This window comes from Nerophis ophidion, linkage group LG06 (assembly GCF_033978795.1).
Source record: "Nerophis ophidion isolate RoL-2023_Sa linkage group LG06, RoL_Noph_v1.0, whole genome shotgun sequence".
NCBI lineage: Eukaryota > Metazoa > Chordata > Actinopteri > Syngnathiformes > Syngnathidae > Nerophis > Nerophis ophidion.
In genome coordinates, this window is record NC_084616.1 from 51,784,414 (window position 1) to 51,803,744 (window position 19,331).

General features: G+C 45.1%; 2 protein-coding genes across 2 annotated transcripts in view; one reads left to right on the forward strand and one right to left on the reverse strand.

Moving 5' to 3' along the window:
• Positions 1-1,164, reverse strand: part of LOC133554902 (uncharacterized) — a 1,424-nt gene extending 260 nt beyond the window's left edge. Inside the window, exons 1-2 of the mRNA XM_061904169.1 lie at positions 1,025-1,164; positions 1-911 (exon numbers count right to left, since the gene is read on the reverse strand). The exon at positions 1-911 is cut by the window's left edge and continues 260 nt beyond it. Coding sequence (XP_061760153.1) covers positions 87-911; positions 1,025-1,102 — 903 coding nt within the window. The 5' untranslated portion in view covers positions 1,103-1,164 and the 3' untranslated portion in view covers positions 1-86. The remainder of the gene's footprint in view (positions 912-1,024) is intronic.
• The window catches only part of LOC133554901 (metabotropic glutamate receptor 7-like), a 297,424-nt gene that overhangs the window by 154,974 nt on the left and 123,119 nt on the right, over positions 1-19,331 (forward strand). Inside the window, exons 3-4 of the mRNA XM_061904168.1 lie at positions 15,364-15,508; positions 15,998-16,152. Of these exons, the coding sequence (XP_061760152.1) occupies positions 15,364-15,508; positions 15,998-16,152 (300 nt within the window). The remainder of the gene's footprint in view (positions 1-15,363; positions 15,509-15,997; positions 16,153-19,331) is intronic.

Sequence of the window (19,331 nt, forward strand, 5' to 3'; positions counted from 1 at the left end):
GGGAAAATCCACGGGAGGTCCAAGGTGACGAGACACACAACTCGACGACAAGGAAGGATGGCGGGAGGTGTACTGGGTACGTGAAGCTACGTTTTCGCGTCGGATCTCAGGCTGCGTCTGCTCTTGAAGGCAGCTCGCTCATCACAGGCAGGTGTGTAGTTTGGTGAGTGTTTGCAGGTGCGAGGAGGCACGCCCGCAGCGGAGAGAGAGCACATGTGGGAGTGGCCCGTGGTGTGCTTGTCCGGACGCCCAGCAGGAGGAGACATAGCAGGAAGAGAGGAAGCAGGAGTGTGACCCATAACAGCACCCCCCCTCTTACGCGAGACTCCCGGCGAGCTTCGGGGTGCCTCGGGGTGAGCTCTGTAAAAGTCCTTGATAAGGGAGGGGTCGGCGATGTAAGAGGCCGGTACCCAGGACCTATCTTCAGGGCCATAGCCCTCCCAGTCCACAAGGTAGACCCAACCCCTCCCCTGTCGCCGAACCTTGAGGATCTCCTTGACGGTCCAGACTTGGTCCCCATCCTCGAGGACTCTAGGAGGGGGAGGAGCGGGGGTGGGGGCGGACAGGGGACTGTTAACAACAGGTTTGACCTGGGAGACATGAAAGACAGGATGAGATCTCATGGAATGTGGAAGATCCAATTGTACAGCAGCAGGGTTGATCTTCGATTTGACCGTATAAGGTCCAACAAAACGTGGTGCAAGTTTCTGGGAGGAAATCGGGAGGTGGAGGTCCTTGGCCCGAAGCAGGACCTGCTGTCCGGGCTGGTAGTCGGGAGCCGGGATGCGCCGCCGGTTGGCATTGCGACACATCCTAACAGACGCCTTCAATAGGGAAGCACGGGCGGACCTCCACACTCTGCGGCATCGTCTCAGGTGTGCCTGGGTGGAAGGAGTTGCCACCTCGATCTCCTGGGAGGGAAACAAGGGAGGTTGAAATCCCAGCCAGCATTCAAATGGAGACATACCCGTAGCTGCGCAGGTCAAGGAGTTGAAAGAGTACTCCACCCATGGAATAAACTTACTCCAGGAGTTAGGCTGTTGCGCAGCCATACAGCGCAGCATGGTCTCCACCCCCTGGTTGGCCCTCTCTGCTTGACCATTGCTTTGGGGGTGGTAGCCGGAAGTCAGACTGACCGTGGCCCCAATGCCCTTGCAAAAATCCTGCCAGACCCGAGAAATGAATTGAGGGCCACGATCAGAGACTATGTCGGAGGGGATCCCGTGGATCCTGACCACATGCTGGACCAGCAGGTCTGTGGTTTCAGCAGAGGATGGAAGCTTGGGCAAAGGAATAAAGTGTGCTGCCTTGGAAAACCTGTCGACGATAGTGAGGATTGTGGTGTTACCTCTAGAAGTGGGAAGTCCCGTGATGAAATCAACAGCAATGTGGGACCAAGGTCGATTGGGGATGGGAAGAGGGTGTAAGAGGCCGGCAGGAGGGCTGTGGCTTGCCTTGTTACGGGCGCAGATGCTGCAGGCGGCGACAAACTCCCGGGTATCCGCCTCCATGGTAGGCCACCAAAAACGGCGTCGGATAAAGCCTAGTGACCTATGGACTCCGGGATGACAGGTAAACACACTAGAATGAGCCCAATCAAGTACCTTGGCCCTTAAAGGTTCTGGGACGAACAGCCTATTAGGGGGTCCGATTCCGGGACCAGGGTCAGAACGTAAGGCCGTCTTGACCAGGCCCTCGATCTCCCAAGTTACCATCCCGATGATGCGGTTAGGGGGAAGGATGGTCTCGGAAGTAGACTTAACGGTAGGTTCCACTGAGAATATTCGAGAAAGAGCGTCCGCCTTGCCATTGCGTGAACCAGGTCTGTAGGTGAGAGTGTAATCGAATCGACAGAAAAATTGTGCCCAGCGAGCTTGCCTGTCATTCAGTCTTTTAGCGGATCGGATGTGAATGAGGTTGCGATGGTCGGTCAGGACCAGGAACGGATGCTTGGCCCCCTCCAGCCAGTGTCGCCATTCGACCAGCGCCTCGTGGACTGCCAACAGTTCTCGGTTCCCAGCATCGTAGTTTCTCTCAGCTGGAGAGAGACGTCTAGAAAAGAATGCACAAGGGTGCAACACATTACTCCCACTGGAACGCTGGGACAAGACTGCCCCAATCCCGGAGTCAGAAGCGTCCACTTCAACCGTGAACGGCACATCCGGGTCAGGGTGTACGAGAACGGGGGCGGAACTGAAGCTCCTCTTGAGGTTCTAGAACGCCACGTCTGCCTCCTTGTTCCACCTAAATGCAGTGATCGTAGATGTTAGTGCGTGGAGAGGTGCAGCTACCTTACTGAAGTTGAGGATGAATCGACGGTAAAATCCTGCAAAGCCTAGGAATCGCCTCAGTTCCGTACGGGTGTTTGGTTGAGGCCACTCCATAACCGCTTTGACCTTCTTGGGGTCGGCTCTGATGTTACCCTTCTCGATGATGTGGCCAAGGAAGTTTACAGAAAATGAATGGAATTCACATTTCTCTGCCTTGACGAACAAGCGGTTCTCGAGGAGGCGCTGTAGGACCTGTCGGACATGCTGCTGATGCTCCTGCATGTTGTGAGAGAAGACCAGAATATCATCCAGGTACACAACCACAAATTTGTCGAGCATGTCTCTTAAAACGTCGTTAACTAGAGCTTGAAAGACAGCTGGGGCGTTGGTCAGGCCGAAGGGCATGACCCGGTACTCGAAGTGGCCAAGGTGCGTGTTGAAGGCTGTCTTCCACTCATCCCCCTTCCTAATCCGGACAAGATGGTAAGCATTGCGGAGGTCAAGCTTGGTGAAGACAGTTGCAGGAGCAAGAGGTTCAAAGGAGGAGCTCATGAGTGGAAGGGGATACCGGTTCTTGACTGTGATGGCGTTGAGTCTTCGGTAGTCGATACAAGGGCGTAGGGAGCCATCCTTCTTGCCGACAAAGAAGAATCCGGCGGCTACCGGTGACTTGGAGGGAGTGATGATACCTGAAGAGAGTGAGTCCGTAATATAGTTAGACATAGCCTTCTTCTCAGGTATGGACAGGTTGTACAAGCGGCTAGAAGGAAGTACTGCGTCAGGTACGAGATCAATGGCACAGTCGTACGGTCTGTGCGGGGGTAGAGATAGTGCCTGGGCCTTATTGAATACAGCTGCAAGGTCATGGTAAACCGCGGGGACCCCAGACAGGTCAGATGGGGATGACTTAAGTTTGGGGCTCTCCGAGACAGGGGATGCTGCCTTGAGACAGTTAGCATGGCATGCCGTGCTCCAGGATAGGATTTTACCAGAGATCCAGGAAATATGGGGGTCATGCTGGCGAAGCCATGAACGGCCGAGGACAAGAGGAGCGATAGGGGCATTGAGGATTAACAAGCTAATCTGCTCCGTGTGGTTGCCGGACAGGGTTAGTGTGAGCAGTGCTGTACGGTGGGTGATGGGACCCAGGGGATGCCCGTCCAGGGCCTGAGCTGGTAAAGGCTTGTCCAGAGGCAGAAGCTCAATCCCGGCCTGACAGGCAAAATTACGGTCCATAAAACTAACATCTGCTCCTGAGTCCACATACGCTCCCACCTTCAGTCCTCTTGATTCCCAAGACAATGTTGCGGGGAAAAGGATACCAGGGTCACAGTGGCTCCGGGTAAAGGTGGTGTGGCTCACAAGTACTCCCCTTACTTGTGAGCCTGGTCTTTTGGTCGTGTGGGGCAGGTCACGATCATGTGACCCGCACAACCACAGTAGAGGCAGAGGCGCTGACGGAACCTCCTTTCCCGTTCCTCCGTGGCCAGTCGAGTCCTGCCCAACTGCATGGGTTCCATCCCGCTGGTTGGTGCAGGGAGAAACCCAGACTGGTCCACCAAGTGGGCGCCTTCATCCCCACCTCTGGCCGCGCTAGGAGAGTAAGAAACGGTACGGTTCCCCCACACCGGCCTTCTGGTCCTCTCCTGGACTGAAAGTCTTCGTTCAGCCGCTCGTTCCTTGAGTCTCTTGTCCATCAGTAGGGCCAGCTGAATGAGGTCCTGGTAGGAGGCAGGTTGGTCCCGCAACAATCCGTCCTTGATCTCGTCGGAGAGGCCTCGACGGTAGGCGCTCAACAAGGCCTTGTTATCCCACCCGCTGTCTGCGGCCAGGGTGCGGAACTCAAGAGTGTAATCTGCCACCGAACGAGAACTTTGCTGAAGGGAGTGTAGACGTGAGGCGGCGTCTCCTCCATCGGAGGGATGGTCAAAAACTGCCCTAAACTCCGTGCGAAAAGCATCATAATTCATGCTGAGGCCAAGGTTGTGGTCCACAGCTGCTGTGGCCCACTGGAGAGCCCTTCCGGTCAATAAAGAAAAAATAAAGGCAATCTTGGCCCCGTCAGAGGTGTACCGGGAGGGCTGATGACGAAATACCATATCACACTGGACCAGGAAACCACGACATAACTCAAAATCCCCTTCGAAAGCCTTAGGGCTAGCGATCTTCGGCTCGCAGGAAGACGGGGGCTGTGTGGGGGCTGCCGCGGCGGGGGCGGCTAGTACGCGCTCCGGGGGAGCGGCAGAGCTTGGGGAGATCAAGTCCAGTCGAGCCAACATGCTAGCAAAAGCAGCATCCAGCTTATTCTCAAGAACACAGAAGCGCTCTTGGTGCTGCTGGAGTGCAGTGTGCATGGCTGCGACACTTGGTACCGGGGAGCCTCGGGAGGGGAGCGGGGTACGTGCCGCGTCTTTGCCGTCTGGTTCTGACATGGCGAAAACGTACTGTGACGGTACAACGGGAGAAGAAGACGGCAGAGTAACGATGACGTCGTTAGCTGTCAGCGTATTTAATGACAGTTTAGTGTGTGAGTGAGATGTGTATTTAACCAAAGAGATGTAGTGTGACGAAGTGTGAGACTTATCTGAGTATGGTTGCCAGAGGGTGTTGAGGATGCGTGTTGGGATCCAGGCGGAAGTCCAGCAAGGAGCAAGGCGGAATCGAACGTCGGGGAGCAGGCAGACGGTCAAGGGCAGGAGCTTGGTTTCGTGGTCGTTAGGCAGGCGTGAGGTCGATGTCCAGGAAGGCAAGGGAAAATCCACGGGAGGTCCAAGGTGACGAGACACACAACTCGACGACAAGGAAGGATGGCGGGAGGTGTACTGGGTACGTGAAGCTACGTTTTCGCGTCGGATCTCAGGCTGCGTCTGCTCTTGAAGGCAGCTCGCTCATCACAGGCAGGTGTGTAGTTTGGTGAGTGTTTGCAGGTGCGAGGAGGCACGCCCGCAGCGGAGAGAGAGCACATGTGGGAGTGGCCCGTGGTGTGCTTGTCCGGACGCCCAGCAGGAGGAGACATAGCAGGAAGAGAGGAAGCAGGAGTGTGACCCATAACACCGTCTGTGGCACCTCTACTTGAAATGTTACAATATTGGCGCACGACACAGTACGGAGACGGTCCGCGGTGTTGATGTTGCGTATCTTTCGGGTAATTAATTGGTGGGCGGCCGTGACTCTTGCCTTGTTGTAAAGATAAACTGCTTCTTAATTGCTGGTCTCGTGCAGCACTGGATCATAGTATCTACGTCTATTCTCGTCTCCAGTTAAGTCAGTAATGCCACAAGCACTTGACTATGGCTTTTAGGTGTTTTCCCTTGGCCTCAGCCTGGACCCCCTCTCCAGGGGCCCAGGCTCAGACTGATTTTTTTTTCTCACCCCCCTCCACAGCGTTAACCTGTTTCTCACCGTTTTTGTAAGGAGCGCCGGAAGTTGTCAGACCCGTCAGCGATCCTGTTCTGTCTCATTGTAATGTTTGTCTGCTCTTGAATGGAATTGTGCTGAAAATCTTAAAGGCCTACTGAATTGAGATGTTCTTATTCAAACGGGGATAGCAGGTCCATTCTATATGTCATACTTGATCATTTCGCAATATTGCTATATTTTTGCTGAAAGGATTTAGTAGAGAACATCCACGATAAAGTTTGCAACTTTCGGTCCTAAGAGAAATGCCCTACCTCTACCGGAAGTCGCAGACGATGACGTCACCCGTGTGATGGCTCCTCACATATTCACATTGTTTTTAATGGGAGCCTCCAACAATGGCGCTTCACGGTGGAAGAGGGGTTAGTGCGTCTGCCTCACAATACAAAGTTCCTGCAGTCCTGCGTTCAAATTCAGGCTCGGGATCTTCCTGTGTGGAGTTTGCATGTTCTCCCCGTGGATGCGTGGGTTCCCTCCGGGTACTCCGGCTTCCTCACACTTCCAAAGACATGCACCTGGAGATAGGTTGATTGGCAACATTAAATTGGCCCTAGTGTTTGAATGTGAATGTGAATGTTGTCTGTCTATCTGTGTTGGCCCTGCGATGAGGTGGCGACTTGTCCAGGGTGTACCCCGCCTTACGCCCGATTGCAGCTGAGATAGGCACCAGCGCTCCCCGCGACCCCAAAAGGGAATAAGCGGTAGGAAATGGATGGATGGATGGGAGCCTCCAACAAAAAGTGCTATTCGGAACGAGAAAACGACAATTTCCCCATTAATTTGAGCCTGAAAAAAAAAAGCGATTGCATTAGGAAGGATTCCGATGTTTTTAGAGACATTTATTAAGATAATTCTGGTAAATCCCTTATCTTTCTATTGTGTTGCTAGTGTTTTAGTGAGTTAAATAGTACCTGATAGTCGGAAGGGTGTCTCCACGGGTGTCTTGACGCGCAGTGTCTCAGGGCAGTCGACGGTAGCTATGGACGGCACAAGCTCACCTTTTCTCCGGTAAGAACTGAATTTTTAACCACAATTTTCTCACCGAAACCTGCTGGTTGACATTTGGTAGGGATCCATTTTGGCTTGATCCATAAGAAAGTTTCACCTCCAGGGATTTTAAACAAGGAATCACCGTGTGTTTGTGTGGCTACAGGCTACAGCTTCCCAACTCCATCTTTCTACTGTGACTTCTCCAATATTAATTGAACAAATTGCAAAAGATTCAGCAACACAGATCTTCAAAATACTGTGTAATTTTGCCGTTAAATCAGACGGCTTTTAGCTGTGTGTGTGTGCAGAGCTCATATTTTCTTAAAACCTGCCACGTCTTGGGTACACGTCATCATTACACGACGTTTTCAAGACGAAACTCCCGTGAAATTTAAAATTGTAATTTAGTAAACTAAAAAGGCCGTATTGGCATGTGTTGCAATGTTAATATTTCATCATTGATATACTGTATAAACTATCAGACTGCGTGGTGGGTAGTAGTGGGTTTCAGTAGGCCTTTAAGTGCTTTATAGGCTTCCGTATGCGCCATGGCAAGCAGATTTGTGGCCAGTTCTTTTTTTTGTTATTACAGCCATGTTGCAACTTTTAATGCGTTTTAACTGTGTAGTCGTTGTGATTTTTTGTATGTTGAGCAACTCGAACCCAGAATGGCAAGTGAGCTATAATTACACTATACACACAAGACTGTATAGAAAGCTCTGTTATTGTTGCAGCATTTTTGCAGCGTGATGTACAAGACCTTGAAACGTTTGTGTCTGCCCTCTTTGACTGCCAAAGGCCTGAGTAGGATTCTCACTTCACCACTTCAAGGAGAACCATCTCGCGGACTAATGCAATATGCCTACCCTATTCCTCGAGCCAAGTGTGGAGTGATGGTCAGCTTGTATCGATCTCTTGTTTTTTTTTCTATTCTCTTCTTTCTATCCTCTGCCTGTTTGAGACACCGTTCCACTGCGGACCTTATGTTTGGCTCCAGGTGAATCTGAAAGAGATAAATCTTGTTTGTCTGTTTCATTGCCTGTCTGGACATTTGAAGAAAACCTCCCACAATATAGCGCAGTGGAATTGATTGTAGCAAGTTGCCAATATTCCCTTGGAGAGTAGTGTTAGTTAGCAGCCATAGGGATGTGGAGTGGAAGCCTGATGCTCCTGAAAATGGTGTAAAATAGAGCATGATATTTTATGTGAGCCCTAATGCCATTGGCAAGCCTGAGACTTGCAGAGTAACAGCAGCAGGAAATAGAAGGATGCGAAGAACACGGATGCCATCCGCACGTCGCCTCGTTTTGATGTGCTCCCATTTATTCAGGATCAAAGACTGAAGGAGAAAAAAATAGCCTTCTTTCACTGTCAAGGTGATAAATGGAATTTCAACATTTAGGCTCCCACTGAGGTTTGGCTTTGCGCGGTGTTGAGTAGACAAGTGGGAGGTCAAATCCATCGAGAGCCTTCAATTTTGAGAAAGCGAAATGGTGAAACTTGATTCTTTGGCACATATAGTGCATTTTCATACACTATATTGCCAAAAGTATTTGGTCAACCATCCAAATGATGAGAATCAGGTGTCCTAATCACTTGGCCTGACGTATAAAATCAAGCACTCAGGCATGGAGACAGTTTCTACAAACATTTGTGAAAGAATGGGTAGCTCTCAGTGATTTCCACTGTGGAACTGTCATAGGATGGGCAGCACGGTGATAAAGGGGTTAATGTGTCTGCCTCACAATACGAAGGTCCTGCGTAGTCCTGGGATCAATCCCAGGCTCGGGATCTTTCTGTGTGGAGTTTGCATGTACTCCCAGTGACTGCGTGGGTTCCCTCCGGGTACTCCAGCTTCCTCCCACTTCCAAAGACCTGCACCTGAGATAGGTTGATTGGCACCACTAAATTGGCCTTAGTGTGTGAATGTGAGTGTGAATGGTATGGTAAATGGTAAATGGGTGGTACTTGTAAAGCGCTTTTCTACCCCTTTTTAAGGAGCTCAAAGCGCTTTGACAGTATTTCCACATTTGGCCATTCACACACTGACGGCGGGAGCTGCCATGCAAGGTGCTCACCAGGACCCATCAGGAGCAGGTGTGAAGTGTCTTGCCCAAGGACACAACGGACGTGACTAGGATGGTAGAAGGTGGGGATTGAACCAATAACCCTCCGATTGCCACTCTACCAACTTCGCCACGCCGTCCCCGTGTTGTCTGTCTATCTGTGTTGGCCCTGTGATGAGGTGGCGACTTGTCCAGGGTGTACGCCGCCTTCTGCCGGATTGTAGCTGAGATAGGCACCAGCATCTCCCGCGACCCCAAAGGGAATAAGTGGTAGAAGATGGATGGATGGATGGATGGATGGATGGAACTGTCATAGGATGCCACCTGTGTAACAAATCCGATCGTGAAATATCTTTGCTCCTTAATATTCCAATATCAACTTTATTATAAGACAAGTGAAGAGTTTGGGAACAACAGTAAGTCAGCCACCAAGTGGTAGGCCACGTAAACTGACGGATAGGGTTCGGTGGATGCTGAAGTGATTTGTACGCAGAGAGCTTCAATTAATGGGTTTACATGGCCGAGCAGCTTTATCTAAGCCATACATCACCAAGTCCAATGCCAAGCATCGATGCAGTGGTGTAAAGCACGTCACCACTGGACTCTAGAGCAGTGGAGACACCTTCTCTTGACTGATGAATCACACTTTTCCATCTGGCAATCTGAGGGAACAGTCTGGGTTTGGAGGTTGCCAGGAAAAGGTTACATTTCGGACTGCATTGTGCCGAGTATGACATTTCGTGGAGGAGGAATTATGGTGTGGGGTTGTTTTTCAGGAATTGGGCTTGGCCCCTTAGTTCCAGTGAAAGGAACTTTGAATGCTCCAGGATACCAAAACATATCAGACAATTCCATTGGGATGGCACTTCAAGTTCATATGTGAGTAAAGGCAGGTGGCCAAATACTTTTGGCAATATAGTGTATCCAAGAGGAAAGCAGTGTGAATAATTGAACCGGTTTAATGCACAGCATGACCGATTGCCCCATTGACAGATTAAGAAGGAACTTCCAAGTGTTCAGCCATCATGATCATTAAACTGGTTTCTGTGTATTAATCACAAAGGGAGCAGGGGGTATGCCATCTCACTACACACAGTGTTGACACCAGGCTGTTTGATGGTCATCTGTTCGTGATTAGGTGCAGTTAAAATAGCCCTCTTGATATCAGCTTAGCACAGTAGTAAATGCAGTGGATTCCTGCAAACCAAAAAACAGTAGATAACCTAAATTTCCATGGTTATAATACATAGAAAACATAGGACTTTACTGGGAAAATAAAGAAAAATTGTACAATGCATTTGCAAATACTGTAATATTACAAGTATGCAAATACTTAAAAATGTATCGTACTATTCCGTCTAAATTAAAGATTTGCATATTTTACATTTAAATTCAGATTATACCTTTACTGTTTTAGGGGTTTGAGTTAAAGCATTAGCCTAGTTAACTTGTGAATAACAACACATTTTGCTGTATTTTTGTGGCAAGTCGTTTTAGAGATTGTGGGGTTATGTCTAAATAAACCACGCTATGTGTTTATGTGTGTTAGAACTGGTTGCAAGCAGCTATTGAAAAGATACTGAGCTTTTAAGGCTCATTTTTAATAGCTCACTTGAAGGAACATGTTACGGAAGGTCATGTTATGCGTTGTCCAGTGAAAGGTTGTACAAATAGTTTCATGTTAAAGTCCTCATGTAGTGCTCACATATCTCGGAAACACAGGCCGACGCTATATACAGTGGAGCAATGTTTAGTGCTCGTGCCTCACAGTGAGAAGGTCCTGGGTTTGATTCTCAGGCTGAGGGTCTTTCTGTGTGGAGTTTGCATGTTCTTCCTGTGACTGCGTGAGTTCTTTCTGAGTACTTTGGTTTCCCCAGACCTCTAAAAACAAGCACCTGGGGATGGGGCTGAGTGGCAACACTAAAATTGTCTTACGGTGAATTCCTGGCAAACACAGCTGCCGATATTTTACTGTAATTTTTGCAGATATTATCATTTTTCTGTTTGTATTTTATTTTTTACAGGGTGTGAATGTAAGTGTATATGGTTGTTAGTATGTCCTATGAATGACTGTTGACCAGTCCAGGGAGTACCCACCTTTCACCCATAGTCAGGTGAGGTGGAATCCTGTTTACCTGTGGTCCTAATGAGAACCATGCAGTGGTTAAAAAAAACTGTTGGAACTTAGAGGTTTCACAGTATTGTTACTAGGACTGTCAAAGTTCACGTATAAAGGCATGTGATTAATCACACAAAATGACGTGCAATCAACTAAAACTGTATTGTGTGACATTTGGCTAAAATTGCATTTGTGTTAAAATATGGGGGTCTTTTTTTAGGTTAATTTAAATAATGCAAACACATGGCCTAGAATTTAAAACATTCTAAAGTGTGATTAATTTGCTTACAATAAATTATTGTTTTACAGCACATTTTTTTCACAAGCTCTTCAGTTTATTGCCTGACTCTTCTTACATTTAGTTCTAAGAATAACACAATTATTTATGTAGCCAGACAGGGCCCATTAACCAGCTTCTGTACAAAGTGTAAATAAAACTGATTATTGCATAGTTGCTCATCGTTATCCGTAATCTGTGTCAACCAGTCAATGAAAAGCAGTGCATCAAGTGTAACGCGTTACTGCTACTAGAACCCCAACAAAGTGTGCTAGACAGTGAGATAGCGTGTGCCAAGCCCGCTTTGCAATGGCAATGTGAAAAACCCACTGGGTCTCAATTGTCACACATTCCGCCTGTGATATTTTTCTTTTACCCCTCTGAGTGAAAATAGTGTCACATTGAAAAAAGCACGGAGGAACGAGTAAGGCAAGTAAGGTTGACGTTTTTCACATCACGCTCCCCAACCAAGACAGGCAGCTCTTCTCTCCACCCGTTGGTCTGGGCCCAAGATTCTCCTTCTCTTTTCTTTTTGCGGTGACAGGCAGAGGCGGTCCGACACACACCTCGGTATTCTGCAAGTACAGATACCACTCAAATTTTCATCAGGCCTGCCTCTCTGACTACTTGACTGACTGACTGACTGACAGATGAGGTGTTTCAAAGCCCTTCAATAATTCAGACACCATCTTGCTACAGCTGGTCAGCAACAGCCAACTCTGAAGATGAAATATTCTCACAATGCTTCTAATCTTTATCAGCCCTTCCTGTTGTCTCTTTCTCATGCTCTCTCTGCATTATTGATCAATGTAATAACCTAATATATTTTGGTTCAAGGCTGGTATAGCATCATTACTCTTCATCACATGCATTTAGAGTGTTTGTCATTATGCTTTTTCATGAGACCCAAACTCTGAGAATATTATCTTTTTCTGTAGCCTGTGGAATGGATAGGTGAGATAACTACCTGCAGACGGATTGGCCCCTGCAAAAAAGGTGCTGCTAATGTGCTAGTATCAGATGTTAAGTGCGTTGGGTGTCATAATATAAGCTTTCAGGCTGTAATCTCTTTGCAGAAGCTGAGCTTTAGCGTCATCCCTAGGAGACCTACAACCCTGACTTGACTGCACAAATGGAAAAGCTTGTTTCCGTTTAACAGATACCACAAACCCTTTAGCAGAAGCCAAACCTATTGGTGGGCACCTTATGTTGAGGTTTAGTCCACTTGGGGGATAACAGAAGTCATCCCACAGGTCTACAGGCACTTTGAGAATCGTTTTTCACAGGCCTGCTGATTCTTAGAGAAAGAGAGTTGGCAAAGAGTTCAGCAATTGTCCTTCTTTAGCTTGACAAAAAATGCCACCATCCAAACCAAATTTGGAGATGCATTCTCTGCCAGCCAAAAAACTGTTTGCATCAAAGTAATGAGCCAGAGGAGACTGGCAATTAGGAGTTTACTTCCATGTATCTGTCTACTCAGAGAAATGCAAACTGAGACGTCGTTGGATAGGCTATTAAAAAGCTTGAGTGGGAGAAAAATTTAATTGGTTTGGGTAAAGCTTTGTTGTTGATTCAGGATGCAAGCTGCTGACCAAGAGGAGGCCTGCTGTTACAATCCCACAGGTGATAGCGTTATTTGTTTATTCAACTGGTTCTACTGTTTTAATATATGATATTTCTCCTTTATCCTACAATCAGAAGTACATCGGATTCATGCAGTTTGAAAAGTGTGGCTGCTATTTAGCAAAGCACATGTGTAAACTCATTAATGGTGACCTGTCTAAAAAAGATTAATCGTCAGTAATAATAATCTCTTTGTGATTACTGTATGTAAACACTGATTAGATGAGAGTTCAATGTCAGATAAAGTCTTTAAATAAGGGAAATGACAAATCCATAACATAAAATCAATAACTTTATGTACCTGTTGAAGATTATTGAATTTGTTGTCACGGATTTTGTTTATCACTCTCTCATGCTAAGAAAAAAGATTCTGGCGTTCAGACGGGTGCAGTATGTGATTTATGGCATGTTGCTCTGGTCTGTCGGTCATTGCCAAGATGTAAAAAAAGAACTTACTGGCAATTTATTAGGTAGACCTGCACTAGATATTAATAATAATGTTTTTAATGATATGTTTATTAGTGTTTTTTGTGTAGCTTACTGTGGTTTTAAACTGCCCTGCATTCCACTGATGTGTTTTATTTAGTTGCATTACATGTGAGGGGCAAACGAGTTGCAACGTCTTTCAGTATGATGGATTGGAGTTGTACATCAAAGTGATTTCCAACAATATCAATGTTACATGAATACCTCCCTGAAAAGTTTTGATAAAAATAGAGTGCATTTTATTGCAATTATACACATGTACAATGACGTTGAAGCATCTCCTGTCTTCAACATTAAGACTCTGCTGTAAAAATGTGAGTCTCACAAGATTTGTGAATTTACGCACTTCCAGTTGAAAAGCCCAAATAATGAAAAAGAGAGGACCTATAATGGAACCTTGAGGAAGACTATTAACACAACTAAGTTAAACACATGACTACTGCCTGCATGAAGTAAAACAACTATAGCAACAACTTAGTTACATAAATCACATTATGAAAACATGTGTATGGGTAACTGCCAAAACGGAGAGGACTTAAAGTGGTGCCTCACTTATGTAAATCCCACGTTTGGACCCCATGTCTTATAGCTAGGTTAAATTATCAAGGTTAAAGTCAAGGGCCTGTCAATGTGTTTACAGTGGTCCTAATGTTCTCAATACAACAGGAGAAGTCCAGTGTTTTAGGAAAATGATGAAAAAATGTTTGTCTGTGGAGAACTCTTGAACTGGTATGATGTCATTCCCTTGCCAGATTTTGCACCGGGGCCACCTGTTAAATAGACCTGCTCTACATTATTTACAACTACATAAATATACAAATTAAAAACTATAGTAGTATAAAATGTCTTTAAAAACAGCGCAAGAAGAAGAGCGCTATATACAAGTTTGAAAAAATGTAGTTGGGTTATTGCATATTGGTGCGATGTTGCACAGATTATATTTTGCCCAGCAATGAAAAATTATATTGCATAGTATACATATAAACCATGGGTGTCAAACTCTGGCCCGTGAGCCAAATTTGGCCCGCCGTGTAATTTCATTTGGTCCTTGAGGTAATATCAAATTAAGATTAGAGCTGGACCGCCGATATTACACAACGCATTTGCCAACCCTCCCGAATTTCACTGCCCCTCCTGTAAAACTCCCCGGGCAACAATTCTTCCGAATTTCTCCCGATTTCCACTCGGACAACAATATTTGGGGCGTGCCTCGAAGGCACTGCCTTTAGCGTCCTCTACAACCTGTAGTCACGTCCGCTTTTCCGCCATAGAAACAACGTGCCGGCCCAGTCACATAATATCTGTGGCTTTAACACACACGGATGAATGCAACGCATACTTGGTCAACAGCCATACAGGTCACACTGAGGGTGGCTGTATAAACGACTTTAACACTGTTACAAATATGCACCACACTGTGAAGCCACACCAAACAAGAATGACAAACACGTTTCGGGAGAACATCTGCACCGTAACACACGTAATACCCAGAACCCCTTGCAGCTGTAACTCTTCCAGATGCTACAATATACACCCCTGCTACCACCAAACCCGGCCCGCCCCCCAATTTTTATTTACATTTTATTTGATATGCCATTGATATTTTTAAATAATTATTGATAGGTTGATTGGCAACACTAAATTGGCCCTAGTGTGTGAATGTTGTCTGCCTATGTGTGTTGGCCCTGTGATAAGGTGGCGACTTGTCCATGATGTACGCTGCCTTCTGCCTGAATGCAGCTGAGATAAGGTCCAGCGACCCCAGAAGGGACAAGCGGTAGAAAATGGATGGATGGATGGATAGTTTTAAACTCGACTTTGCATGTCACTACAAAGTTATATAAGCCTTACTTGTTCAATATTCAATGCAAAACTTGTTTGGATCCCTATTAGAAGGTTAATTTCTTCAACCTTGGCTCGCGGCTTTGTTCCGTTTTAAATTTTGGCCCACTCTGTATTTGAGTTTGACACCCCTGATATAAACAGTGGGCTGCTAGTTGGCATTAGAGCTCACTCGATTGTAGTAAGTCAGTGTGTGCTGTAAGATTATCATAAATACTAAAAACACATATTCAGAACCTTACTGTTGTTGTTTGTTTTTATTTTATTCTTTAGGATCACAGGGTGGAATCTGCATTGCCCAGTCTTTGAAAATTCCTCACAACCCCAAGCTGGAGGATTACGACAAAGCCATTCAACAACTATTGGAAACTCAACACTCCAGGGCAGTCATCATCTTTGCCAATGAAGAAGACATACGGTGAGCAGCCTTGCACATGGTGGCGTCTTCCATGCCATTCAGGCGTGCTGATGTGTTGCTATGTTACACTCTTTAATCTCTGAGTGGCAGCTCCTGTAGACAAGCCACAGGCAAAAATTTACCATGCATGCAGCAAGTCAGTTCCACACACATTCCTTCAACATCACAAACATAAGACGACGTACGCAGAGAATACAGATCGCAAGTAAATGACACAGGTATTGTGTCAATTACACCTCCCCTTGGGAAATATCTGCGCAAAGAAACACAGAATCGAATATCTCCTCTCTGTAATATCATAGTGGAGAACACAAGTCAAATTTGGATATAGACAAATTATTTGAGCAGTTGTCATTATGTCTACTGTATAAAGTTTGTTCTCCCTTTTTAGTATTCTATGCAATGACATCAACTAAAAGTCTAGACAAGACAGTAGCATCATTTGGTGTAAAAGATTAGATTGCATTGTGCTTTCTCCCAATTCTGCAGGGGAGTTCTGAATGCCACTAAAAGGGCCAATCACGTGGGCCATTTCCTCTGGATTGGATCTGACAGCTGGGGAACCAAAAGCAGCCCCATCCACCAGCTTGAGGATGTAGCAGTGGGAGCGATCACCATACTGCCCAAGCGCTCCTCTATCAAAGGTACAGACAGGCCGTCACAGCGCACCGTGCATCAATATTGTCGCTGTGTTTTGTTGAGACGAGGCCTTTTGCTGTTTCTATGTCTATGTAATTACATATAATGAATAACAATAACTAATTTCAGCCATGTGGAAGGATTACAAAACAGATTTGAAATAATCACATCAAGTTTAGAATGATAAACTTGTTGATATTCTGACTCAATTAATTGTGTAAGGTTTGCACCATCCTCAGAATCTACATCCTTGTGTCTGCTTGTCATCTTTTGACAGATATTAGACACTCACACACATCCTAGACTCTTAAATGCAAATTACTGCTCTGTATTTAATGATGAAAACATTTATGTTAATTTTACTTTCATTAATTATTTAAAAAAAAATACGCTAACACTTCGTTTATTTTTTTTTAACAGTTCACAACATTTTTACACTACTGCAAACTACTATTGTTATGGCTATAGTTAGGAGTAAGGCCACAGCACAAAGTCATACTTATAGATGTTTTAAATATTGTTGCTACCTCATTCAGATATACGACAGAATATAAATACTTACCGGTAATTTGCAAAGACATTTTTTTTATTTTTTATTTTAATTACAACACTTAGATGCCACAAGTGTACATGATGCTGTGGCCTGTTTACACACACTTTTCATGTTGCATGTCATCATGCAACATGAAATGTATTGTTAAAGAACTTGCCTTTTTGGCAATGATACTTTAAATGAAAGGTAATACTTTAATTGTTGAATGCTCTCATAGGCTGTTAAACACTTTACAAAACAATAATGTAACTACAATGTACATGTGATTGGTACTGGACACACTTTATGGGGTTTAAAGGCCTACTGAAACCCACTACTACCCACCACGCAGTCTGATAGTTTATACAGTATATCAATGATGAAATATTAACATTGCAACACATGCCAATACGGCTTTTTTAGTTTACTAAATTACAATTTTAAATTTCTCGGGAGTTTCGTCTTGAAAATGTCGCGTAATGATGACGTGTACGCAAGACGTCATGCGTTTTTAGGAAGCATGAGCGCTATGCACACACACAGCTAAATGTTGTCTGCTTTAACGGCATAATTACACAGTATTTTGGACATCTGTGTTGCTGAATCTTTTGCAATTTGTTTAATTAATATTGGAGAATTCACAATTGAAAGATGGAGTTGGGAAGCTTTAGCCTTTAGCCACACAAACACACACTGATTCCTTGTTTAAAACTCACGGAGCTGAAACTTTCCTATGGATCAGAGTGCGGTCAAGCAGACATGGATCCCAACCGAATGTCAACCAGCAGGTTTCGGTGAGAAATTTGTGGTTAAAAAGTCAGTTCTTACCGGAGAAAAGCTGAGGTTGTGCCGTCCATAGCTGCCGTCGACTCCCCTGAGACACTTCGCGTCAAGACACCCGTGGAGACACCCTTCTGACTATCAGGTACTATTTAACTCACTAAAACACTAGCAACACAATAGAAATATAAGGGATTTCCCATAATTATGCTAGTAAATGTGTTTAAAAACATCGGAATCCGTCCCAATGCAATCGCGTTTTTTTTAACTCGTTTTTTATTTTTATTTTTTCTAGTCCGTCGCTATCAATATCCTCAAACACGAATCTTTCATCCTCGCTCAAATTAATGGGGAAATTGTTGTTTTCTCGGTTCGAATAGCACTTTTTGTTGGAGGCTCCCATTAAAAACAATGTGAATATGTGAGGAGCCCCCACACGTGTGACATCATCGTCTGCGACTTCCGGTAGAGGCAGGGCTTATCTCTTAGCACCGACAGTTGCGAATTTTATCATGGATGTTCTCTACTAAATCCTCTCAGCAAAAATATGGCAATATCGCAAAATGATCAAGTATGACCTGCTATCCCCGTTCAAATAAGAAAATCTCATTTCAGTAGGCCTTTAAGTAGATAAGTATGTCACATGCAGCATCTAAAAGCACACTGAACGCAGCTGAAGATTATATAACAATTGCTGATGTTTTCAAGTGAATATGAGAAGCCATTTCTTCTCTCAAGACATGAACGTATGACTACTGCTGCTTCAAGTGCGCAACTTCACATCCATATCTTCATTGCCATCTCTCTCATGAGCCACTGACTTAAACATTAGCATACGATTACTCTACCTTGCTAGAATTGAATGCAAGATGTTTCATGCATTTTAAGATACAATTTTTGATAAAATACAATATGTTGATTTACCTTCTGGGCGCGCCCTCATTTCCTAGCCTGTCTCATCTATTTCTGCCTCAGCTGGCAATTTCTTTCGATGACGTTCCAGATTCCTCGGAGAGCATCAATGACCTTGATGCACACATACATTTGGCTGGGAGGAGGGAGATCAAGGTCACATTGCCCACTGTTGCTTCTCTGTGGGATTAATCAGATACAGAAAGTCAGCAGAGCATCTTGTTTGCCTGACATATTTAGTGTTCAACAATTTACGTTTTAGACCACGACCAGTGGACCAGCATGTGGCTATTACTAGGTCTACTATATCAAAATGAAGCAAAAAGGAAGAACATATGTCAATGTTTTCTTTTAACCTAACATTTTCTGATTACATAAATTGCTGAATTGTAACAAAGCAACATTTTGCTTGGGGCCACGCTATTGAAAAGCACACATTAATCTCTACTAGTGTAACGGTACACGACAATTTCTGTTCGGTACGTACCTCGGTATAGAGGTAATTTTCATAAATTTTCGGTACAGTAAGAAAACAACAAAATATACATTTTTGGGTTATTTATTTACCAAATGTGTAAACAATGGCATAGTATACATATACACACACGGTGCATTGCCAGGGTTAATGTGGTCAACATATATAAAATAAAAACTAAATAAGAAAAGGCTCAGAATGGTTTCTTAACAAAACCTTTCTACATATAAAGTGCTTTTTTTGATTGATTGATTGATTGATTGAGACTTTTATTAGTAGATTGCTCAGTACAGTACATATTCCGTACGATTGACCACTGAATGCAAGCACCCCAATACGTTTTTCAATTTGTTTAAGTCGGTGTCCACGTTCATCAACTACCCCCTTGCCCCCACCTTAGTTTTTAATGCAATATGGACTTAAATCCGCTGCTATAAAAACATTTGTTATTGTTTGTTATTGCTTTAGTCCTGCCTGACTCGCCG